This window comes from Pogonomyrmex barbatus, unplaced genomic scaffold (assembly GCF_055798465.1).
Source record: "Pogonomyrmex barbatus isolate J1 unplaced genomic scaffold, ASM5579846v1 scaffold11, whole genome shotgun sequence".
Lineage (NCBI taxonomy): Eukaryota > Metazoa > Arthropoda > Insecta > Hymenoptera > Formicidae > Pogonomyrmex > Pogonomyrmex barbatus.
Window position 1 is genome coordinate 6,904,973 of NW_028297107.1, and position 11,038 is coordinate 6,916,010.

General features: G+C 34.4%; 1 protein-coding gene across 3 annotated transcripts; it reads left to right on the plus strand.

Moving 5' to 3' along the window:
* The first annotated feature begins 250 nt into the window (after positions 1-250).
* Positions 251-9,421, plus strand: spas (spastin). 3 transcript variants are annotated; one of them, XM_025218103.2, is made up of 8 exons: positions 251-403; positions 475-1,513; positions 1,689-1,859; positions 2,478-2,750; positions 3,994-4,349; positions 4,474-4,805; positions 4,895-5,205; positions 5,519-9,421. In XM_025218103.2, exons 2-8 carry the CDS (start codon positions 973-975, stop codon positions 5,680-5,682), a joined length of 2,148 nt encoding a protein of 715 aa, XP_025073888.1. In that variant the 5' UTR covers positions 251-403; positions 475-972; the 3' UTR covers positions 5,683-9,421. The 3 variants fall into 3 exon arrangements, with proteins under 3 accessions (XP_025073888.1, XP_088926974.1, XP_088926975.1); XM_089070848.1 differs by lacking the exon at positions 2,478-2,750 and having other exon boundaries at positions 3,982-4,349; XM_089070849.1 differs by lacking the exon at positions 2,478-2,750 and having other exon boundaries at positions 253-403.
* Positions 9,422-11,038: the final 1,617 nt, after the last annotated feature.

Consider the following 11,038-nt stretch of genomic DNA (forward strand, 5'->3'; position numbering starts at 1 on the left):
GATGTGTAGAGACATTGCGGTCTCTCACTCGCACTAGTGTCGAGTTTGCGAGACAGCGGTGGGACACCGAAATTCGATATCACGTCCGATTATGCTTTCTCTCTCGATCGCGCGTCTTGCGTTAAGGATGGGAACATCAAATTGCCCCCACTATTTTTCCCCCCGCTCCGCGATCTCCTTCGCGCTCCGCGGAGAAATGAACGTACATGCTTCGTGTATATGCAGCCGCGCGCTGAGCGCAGGACACCATTCCTGCCGGTGCGTGTACACTTCTTGCACTAGTTCAGGAAGTTTAGAAATAAAAAACAAACTTGCTGTCCTCACTAATTCCAGTGCAGTTCCACTAGTGTAGTCCCAGCACAGAAGAAAAGAACAAACCTCATAGTACTAATCGTATCATCAGGTTGTGTTCCGATATTCACTGTCAGTACTGAAAAATCTATAATATACGTAACCTGAAGTATATATTTTCAGTACTGGCAGTGAATATCGGAACGCAGCCCAATCGTATCGAATCAGTTGAAGAATTAAATCGCGCCGCGGGAGCATCGAGAGCAATCGGGGAGCGTATTAACACTAATGAAAACAAGCGATGCTCAAGTTGAACGAAGGCAACGAAGGTCTGCGTCATCCCTTGATCGGTTGCCGCTTCACGATGAGAAGAACGTGAAATATATTCAGCCTTATCCCTGTTTCGTCAGCTCTTCTCTCAGAAAGTGTCCCGAATCTCACAACGCGGTCCTTCGCAGCATCCTTGCCTTTTCTTACGTTTCTCGCTCTTGTAATCACACTGGCATTCGAACTAATTCGAGTAATGGCTACGCCGACTGCGTAGACAATGTAGATCGTCTCAACAGCTGTTCGTCGATCGTCGCACGTCAGGGATGTCGGCACAGTTCAATGTTCTCACCATCGTGAGAACAAGCACAAGCAACATAGTTTCACAAACATAGCGTGTCACATTCTTAGGAGATGTCTTGCAGCGATGGTGCGCGTCCAACACGTAAATTCGGCACAAAGTCACCGAAAAAGTTATGCGTGACCAAAAACGAGAGCAGCGATAAGACTACAACGACCATCAGCTGCGCTGGTCACCGGCATAATCATTATCATCACGGTCATCATCGTTTCCCAGACGGATCGCAGCCGTCAGTACACAAACGTAATCTCTACATCGTCTCCTTTCCGCTGATACTACTATTCAATGTGCTGCGAACTCTGCTGTATCAGCTGTTTGTGGTATTCAAATATCTGTATACGTCCACGTCTCAGTTGATCCAGCGCAGACAGGCGTCCAAACAAACTTGTCAATTGGAGATTGTCGTTGGACAAAAGCCAACGGATAGCCATTTGATTAATGGTAGTCGGATAGAAGGAGAAGTTATGTCACAAATGCCTAGGCGGCCTATTGGGCCAGGTCCTGGAGATCCATTGCTAGCTAAACAAAAACACCATCATCGCAGAGCATTCGAGTTTATTAGCAAAGCACTCAAGATTGATGAGGATAACGAAGGTATGTAGCTTATCGATATCAATTAAAGAAATTAAAGATTTAAATTAATTAAGGAAAATATAGATATAACAATAGTGACTGTTATGTCAATGACAAGTTATTTTATAATTATACCTGAAATGATATATTTATCTTCTTTTATTGATTTATATCATATTTCATTAATTTCAAACAGGACAGAAAGAGATGGCAATAGAATTGTACAAGAAAGGAATTGGAGAATTGGAAAAGGGGATAGCTGTGGAATGCACTGGTGGACATGGTGAAGTATGGGAGCACGCACAAAGACTTCATGACAAGATGTGTACAAATTTAGCAATGGCAAAAGACAGACTCGATTTCCTTGGTTAGTATGCTCGTTACATCTGTCCTCCACATTGGCATTTCTTAAGCTATTCCAAGCTTATTTACCTGACACAGACTTATAATTGATTTTTTGCCAATCAAATTGATTATATCTATACAGTTATTTATTTCACAGCCACTTTGAATTTGCAACAATATCTGCAGGTAAATCTTGGAAATCTTGGAATGGCGAAAGAAAAACTATCAGTGTTTTCAGCATGCTCATGTGTAATTTGTTTTAATTCCAAGAATACGCGCGTGCGTGCGAGCGTGTGTGCGCGTGGATGTATGTATGTACGCATGCCCGCGTTACAATTTTTTAGATGGTTTATCTTGAGCACAAGTCAATCTTTATTTTGCATTTCTTTGCGGATATTCAAAAGTATAGAATAATGTGCAAATCTATTTCGGTAAAATACTGATTAAGAGCCCAATCTCATGCGGCAGCACTCCGAAAGCAATCGAAACGCGCGTTTGCTCTAAGATGTCTAGCGATATTAGTACATCTTCGCAAAGGTCTGTACAATTTCGGTATGACCGAAAGGTTAGCCTCGTTTCCTTATTAGCTGTCTATAGCCTTACTGCAGCATGGCAGAGAATGTTTTTTTCCTTTTTGTAGTGAGTGTGCGTGAGCTGAGAAAGCTGGGTATCAACAATAATCTCAACAATCGCGCATCTGGAAATAAAACGGACGGCGAACATCCGGGAAAGCATCTGAGGGCTCGCCGCAACACACATACTTTTCAAACTATTCGAACTTCACCCAACATTAATCACAATAAGAACACAAACAATATGCACACGGCGGTTAATGCCGGGCAGACTATATGTACCCAGATTCCCAAGTTAAGGCCACGTTCACCAAAAAACTGTTTCGCTCATACTACTGAAGGTATTGTTCGTCTGAGATTTTGGGCTTAAGTGTAAAAGAGAATCGAATGCAAGTGAATAATGTAATGCTATGTAGTCATTATCCATTAAAAAGAGATGCTTGTTTTTATTTGCTTGTGATCCTATGCGTATCATTCGTTTAACATAATTAAAGTAATGAGACGTGTGTGTATTTACACACACACACACACACACACACACACACACATACACAATCTATATGTTGCATCATAGTCGCTTCTTTGCGTTGTCTTTTTTCTGTAAATTTTTAGAAATTGTCATGTTTTGCTCACTACGTACGCGCGTGATAAAACTTTTTATTTCAGCACTTTACAATTAAATTTGAAAAGTCTAGAATTATTTGTCAAGTATATGGCAAGACAGATCAATGAAATTATGTGATCGGCATCCTCACGATACATTTGAAAATGTTTTATAATTTTTTAATAGAATTGATATTTGTGTCATAGTGCGTGATTCTCTCTCTCTCTCGCTTCTTTTCTCTCCCTTCCCTTCTCTCTCCTTTTTTTCTTCTGTCTCCCTTCTCCTTTTTCTCCATCATTCCTTTTTATATTTTTCTTCGACCCTTCGAATCGACAAAAGAGAGATCGCTATATTTTCATAAATAATTCAATTTTTTTTTTTTTTATATAAAGACGTTGTCAATATGTACGTATTCTTTGTAAATTTTTTTGCTAATTTATTTATATCCCTATCGATAAATATTGTGATTGATATATTTTATCGCATTGAATTTTATATTGCAATTTATTAAATTACAATTCTGCTTTTGACCGAACACAACACAATATGTGTAACATAATTGTAATTTTATGTGCAAATAGTAGGAGGTATTTTGTCTTAAAATATGTTGCATTAATTCCATGCAAAAAAAAATTGATTCTTATATTTATACTAATTATTTCATTAGTAATTATTAGTATTTATTGCCATGATAAAATCATGTTTCTAATAGACTACTGTGTCTCCTGATATGCTCCTACTATTATCAAATAGCAAATGAAACGATAGAAGTAATAATGTTCACAGTATATCTTGACTGTAAATGTATCTTTCTTATTTTTACCATTCTTGCAATAAACCTCTTCTTATTTAATTGATCTCGACTATAGGATTTGCATTTAGTATCAACTATCAGTAGCAATTTTTTCCATCCTTGAGTTATATACTATTAAATTATCATCCATTGTAAGCTTTATTTGTAAGTGCAGGCATTATTTCAGCATCCGGTAGGAAACTGTCGGTTCCTGGGAAACGAACGACAGGAACACCTTTAAGTAAGAGCCAGACGTTGCCTCGGAGCATGGGCAGATCGACCCCTATTCAACCTTGCCACAGGACCATGCCTATCAAACCGTCCTCTACCCCACCCTCTGTGAAAAGACAGCTATCTGTACCAGGCAACGGTTCACCTATAAGACGTCCAGGAACACCGACCACTTCGAGCAGTAACAGAAGTACGCCAACCAGAAAAATACCCATTTTAAAGGGCGTGGATCCCAAACTGGCGCAAGTGATTCTCGACGAGATCTTGGAAGGAGGCGCACCAGTGCAATGGGAAGATATCGCTGGTCAAGAGGTACAATTATTTTGTTGTGACTCAATTGCTATCATTATCATTGCTTGGTATCGATTATGAGGAACATAGTCTTTCCCTATCCCGCTAAATTAACATCATTCTGTGAGATACCGGCTATTTTCAGACTGCGAAGCAGGCTTTACAAGAGATGGTAATCCTACCGTCGTTAAGACCCGAGTTATTTACCGGTTTACGAACACCCGCGAGAGGATTGTTGTTATTCGGGCCACCGGGAAACGGAAAAACATTGCTGGCGCGTGCCGTTGCGACTCAATGCAACGCAACATTTTTTTCAATCTCTGCTGCTAGTCTCACGTCCAAGTATGTCGGAGAGGGTGAGAAATTAGTGCGGGCTCTGTTTGCAATCGCGCGAGAGTTGCAGCCCTCTGTTATTTTTATCGACGAGGTAGATTCATTGTTGAGCGAACGAAAAGATAACGAACACGAAGCTTCGAGGTATATTTTCGGTCTGCTTATATTTGCAAATAATATATCTTGATATGAGAAATACATGTATCGGAACATGATGTTAATATGTATTTCAGGAGATTAAAAACGGAATTTCTAGTCGAATTTGATGGTTTGCCATGCAATCCGGAAGAGAGAGTGCTCGTTATGGCTGCAACAAATAGACCGCAGGAATTAGATGAGGCTGCATTAAGGCGATTTACTAAACGCGTGTATGTCACATTGCCTGATCTGCAGACAAGAATTATGCTGCTCCAAAGACTCTTAGCCAAACACAACGATCCATTGACGCCCGAAGAATTGAATGAGATGGCAGTTCTGACGGAAGGATATTCAGGAAGCGATTTGACTGGATTAGCTAAAGATGCGGCACTTGGGCCTATCAGAGGTAACATTGAATCATTTGTAAGATTCTTCTTAATTCTTAATTCTTATATTCATTTCTAATTATATATTATGAGTGATGATATGTATTTGGACACTCATTTTATAACATTTATATTACACATACATCTCAACATATTTAATGTATGTGCTATCCAGTAATAAATTTATCGCATAAATGAGACGAGAATCAAATTTAACAAGAATGTGAAGAAAGTTTTATCAAATTTTTATATTGTATTAAATCAAAGTGTTTGAAAAAGAAAGGGGATCTAAATTTTGTCTGTATAATTTAAAACATATCATATCCTTCTCAGAACTGAATCCAGATCAGGTGAAAGAATTGGATCTCAATTCCGTTCGTAACATCACAATGCGAGATTTCCGTGATTCCCTAAAGAGAATTCGCAGATCCGTTTCACCGGCAAGTTTAGCTGCCTATGAAAAATGGAACTTCGACTACGGAGATGTGAGTCTTTGATTTGGGATGAGCCGCTCGGATAAGAGGTTTCAGGAACAATCACATTTCGATTAAATTTAATCTGCAAAACGAGCCTGGAAGCGTTCCAGACAAACATTCGTAGCTAAATAAAGAATCATACAATACCGAATGTTTACACGATAGTATAATTCTTGTATTTTTATTCCATCTTACGAACAATATTGATGTTTACGGAAAAGACGGCAATATGGAACAGTTAAACAATAGACAATGAGAAATCGATATATTGATATTGATATCATTATTGTCACATTTCACATTAAACTTTGTTATCTGATTCTCATTGTACTTTGACATTAAAGCAATCTTGTAATCTCGTGATGAATGAAACTTGGGAATGACTTAATGTCAAATGTATCTTACGAATACGTTTCTTACGAATACGTTGATTTTATGAAACATAATATTCCATGTGCTCCATATGCTATATGAGTAATCGAATATTTAGGTACAATTTACAGTTCAACTCAGCTTTAACGTTATCAGTTCGATATTAAAGAAAAATGCGTCTTTATGTTATTTATATTTAGTTCTATATTTGTTATTCTTACGATTCATAATTCCCTTAATAGCTGGTATTTGAAATCTATATTACTGTGTTACGATAATTTACATTTATAATATCAATTGAAAAGATTACCACAAAATATTACCACAGTTAATGTATTAGACACTATAAAGATGTGCATTTAAAAAAGTATAATTAAACGCAGAGTTCACAATTGGAAGGAATATTTTCATATAAGTTGTAAATATTCAGTTATTGTCATTTAAAAATTGTCACAAACGAGTTAATATAGTACAATACATAACATCACCCGACTCGTGTTTGCAACAATAGGAAGACTACATTTGCGAACAGAACAATGCACGTCCAATAAGATAATAAGAAATAAGATATATCAATGACATGTACAAGAGAAGAAGACATAGTTATGTAATTGTTATATATTTGTCATGCAAAATAGTGGAATGCACGTATGTAAACACATATTTCTGCAACAAAGGTAAAATCAAGTGAAAATAATAATTATCTGTACGTGTCGATTTTCAAAATTGCACTAATAGGTATATCTTCAAGTGCGAATATCGATCTTGTTACGTTTGACCATTTCGAAACCAATTCGTTATTTACTTATTGATACATTAATGCGTTATAAGAAATTATATCATTATGATGCATGCAATCACATGCAAAGAAAAAGAAAAATGATAGAAACAGAAATTCTGTTACAAAATAACAAAATTTTATAAGACAACGAACTGAGAATCTAATCTGTGCTATATAAAATCCTAAGTATTTATCTAGTATAAGAATTATGCATAAGCTCGACGGACATTGTTATTGTTTACATGAAAAAAGATTAAATCTGCATACACATGCACAAATGTATGAATACATTTTTATGGCATTTACCTTATTGCTTCCGATGCTCAAAAGTAGAATTATACATATATAATAAATTAATGTATTCAACACAGAACTATATTATAATAAGCTGCAACTACAATATAATGCAAATTTATTGATCATTCGAAATTAATTACGTTCATCACAAAGCTAAGATAACGTCTCTGTAATTTAGTAGCGTAACAAGTTTCATTATGCAAAATTATTGCATAGTGTATTAATTAATGAGTTTTATATATACACTGAAGAAATAGAAAATGTTATTTGCAGGTGAAATTGATAGCTATTAAATGATAGATCTGTCCATCTATAATTAGAGTACCATACATTTGTTAAACAGATATTCAATAATAGATAAAATGTAAAAGATAAATGCAACTCCGACATGCTTGTGCTTCGCGACATGACGTGGAAATTTACCATTTTGAGATTCGCATTATCTATAATTTATAATAATAATAAGAAAATGTGTGATGTTAAGCAGCATTCGAAAGCTGTGATGTTACTACGACGATAAACTTGATATTTTTGCGGCACTTTGATATATATTTAAGTGCATACGAATGCAATATACAAATATTCTCATAAATCACAATTCTGGGTCTTTCTAGATATTGTAACTTTATTAATTTTTCTAAATAGAGGCATATATGTGCATATACACACATATACACACACACACACACACACACACATTATATATATATATATATATATATATATATATATATATATATATATATATATATATATATAAAATGCCGCGATGAGGGTTTGTTTTTTTTTTTAATATTAATATAAATGGAGCTTCATTAATCGTCGTGACGCCGACTTAATAGTTTTATTTCTAAATTCTTTGTGATATTGAGTTTTTTTATTAATCTTTGCGCGCACTGCCTATATAGATTATAATATGTTGTATCATATATAATATTGTAAATTGAGATAAATTATTAATTGTACTTTTAGAAGAGTTTATGATAATTTTGCATATAAATTTTCGCACATGAAGATGGTTTATTCAAAGACCCTGGCCTTCTATTGTGGAACATGCTGAGCCTTGATTAAGTTATTTTGCTACTTTTATAATGTATATAATGGTAAATTGAATAAGAACAATCGGGTATAATATTTATGCTAAATATTGTACTTCATACTATTTAAGCTTATGGTAAATAATCAAGTTAAGAAAGAAACTATCTGTGTGTTTACGAAAGACTTTTCCCTTTTAAATATTATCTTTTCATGATTTAGTATTAATCATATTTGACTATTTATAATCAATGATTGTATTGACAATTTTCGAGATTCATGATGTTAATTAATTTTGTTGTATTTTTTTGTGACAAATTGATAAAATTATTTATTTTTATTAACTTGTAATCCATTCCAAGAAAGAAATATGATTCGTATATCTCCAGCATTACCATACTTTCAGCAAATTATGTTGTAAATTATACGTTTATAGATTATCAATACAAACATTTTGGCAATTATTTTGTTGGCAATGTATACGGTACCGTTCGTAAGTTCGCGAACAGACCGTTGGCGATGAGAGAAACTTTCCATTGAAATATTACAATTACAGATGTATTTTTTTTCACATCATCAATTAGCACGGAATATAAAACTTTTTCGTCATCTTTACTATACATATATACATATTTATCTTTAAATATTTATTCACGAACTCACGAATGGTAGTGTATCTTTATTATATTGGTAATCACATAATACCCAACGCGATAATTACAACATGTCTATTCAATAAATGTTTATCAGAATAATTCAATTAAATCCTTAGTGCGAGAATAGCAGTAAAATTGTATAGAACTGACGTAAAAAACACTGGCGCTATTTCAGATTATATCAGCGTACGAAATCGCGTGTTGAATCGAGAAATGCGTCTGAAATGTATAATAAAGCATGTACAATACTAGAAACTGTCCCTCTCCCCTTCGCGCTATCTCTTCTAAACGTTGGAATTAAGAATGCGGTTAACTTGCAATCTCTTTCTTCATTCATTAATTTGTAACATTAAGAAGCATGTTTTTAACGATAGAAGAGTAGCGTTATCATTTGTACAAACTTTTTCTTTCGTCAATAGATTATCAAAGATATTCGTAGAGTCAAAGATATTCATAAAGTTTGGCTAATAAAAGATGAATGTTCATCAATTCGGTTATGAATCATCGTAGTAATAAAGTATTGAAACATTTACAAGTGATTCCTCAAGAATGTCTTTCCAATTAATGTGAATGATCGTAAAAAATGTACTAGTTGCAAAATAAAATCGCATTATATATATCTGAACACTATTAATCTTGCCAAATTAATATATGTTTCTTGTTATACTTTGTGTATATATGTGCGCGCGTACATATACACAAAACTGTAATATATATAAATATACGTAATAGCTACAAAAAAGGATATAGCAGTGGGAAAAGACTTAACTTTGAAAGGAACAAAATAATGCGCGATACAATGTATTTTAAATATTTATTCCTTTTTTTCATTCAAAAGGACAATTTGTTTTTATTATAATATAACATTATCCTAAGCATCTTCAAGGGCTTGATACCCTGCAGTACCTAAATTACTCTTTATATAACATCTTTTGTTTTTTCTCTTACGATTTTTCTATCGATTACATCGTAGCCAACTCCGTTTTTCCTTAAATTGATTTTCCATCTGATGTTATTTTATCGTAACCAATCAAATCGTTACGCCCGGCTATATTCATTTCCCTTGTTTATTTCACGTCTCGTTTATATACTGACTTTATACAAATTGGTTTTTTGAAATTTTTTTATGGCATTTTACCGTCGGTGGTGAACTGAGGTGACAAGCATTCTCACATGTCGAACATTATTGGAATTAATCCACACTTTAATCCTTTTCTCAAACTTTCGCGATATAAAATGAAATGACGCTCATTCTTCAAATGACGGTACTTATTATTCCGTTGAAACGTTAAACCTCAACTTCATTCAAAAGGATGCAATGGACGCAACGTAATCACGCATATAGATTAACGTTTAGTGAAACAAAAGTTGTACCATAGCAAACAATTATATAATTGATAGGGCTCGTATGTCTAGTCTGTATTAAGGCACCAAAATACATTATGTCATCAATTAATTAATTTTAAATTATAATTGTGAGTAAAATTATGATACACTTGTTGCACATTTTGAATCTAGTGCTTTACCACTTTGAAATTGATGATTCAAAATCAACGACCTTAGTAAGTTGTAAAAGAGAGCAATAAATAACGAACGAAATCGTGTGAAATTCGTTAATGATTTTTGTCGATACTTTCATAGAACAACTTGCGAATCGTATCATTTGAATACTCAACATACGTCAAATTTCTTTCAGATAGATAAATCATTTGAGCCCTAAAAAATTAGCAAAAATACTGAAAGAACAAAAGCAACTATCGTTAATTGTGCTACGCGAACTTCTGTTACACGTTAACTTGGAAGACACGAAGGAATCGAATCGTGTCATGTAGAGACTACGATAATAATAATTCGCAAACATGTGTATATTATATCACGATTGTCAAATCGAATCGTATTCCATACTGCAAGAACAATATACTAATTATCAACGTCCGCATAACAAATAACCAAATTGTGTGTGTGTGTGTGTGTGTGTGTGTGTGTGTGTATAGGGTTTCAGTTTTCAATTTTCGATGCTTTTCGATGCGTATCTTAATTCCGAGACCAAGATATCAATGAGTCATCCCTTGCTAAAAAATATCCCGATGATGGAAGTATGCATCGTTTATCATTATTATCATTAAACTTAAATTACATTTATAATTCTTCGGTTGGCTAGATCGTCTATACAAACGGCGAGGAATCGCTAATATTACGACGAATTACATTAATACCGATATCTCTTCATATATTT

Coding starts and splice junctions, on each gene's coding strand:
- spas (XM_025218103.2), top strand. CDS start 973: ATGTCTTGCAGCGATGGTGCGCGTCCAACACGTAAATTCGGCACAAAG. Junction 4,350..4,473: donor AAGATATCGCTGGTCAAGAG/GTACAATTATTT, acceptor GGCTATTTTCAG/ACTGCGAAGCAGGCTTTACA. Junction 4,806..4,894: donor AACGAACACGAAGCTTCGAG/GTATATTTTCGG, acceptor TATGTATTTCAG/GAGATTAAAAACGGAATTTC.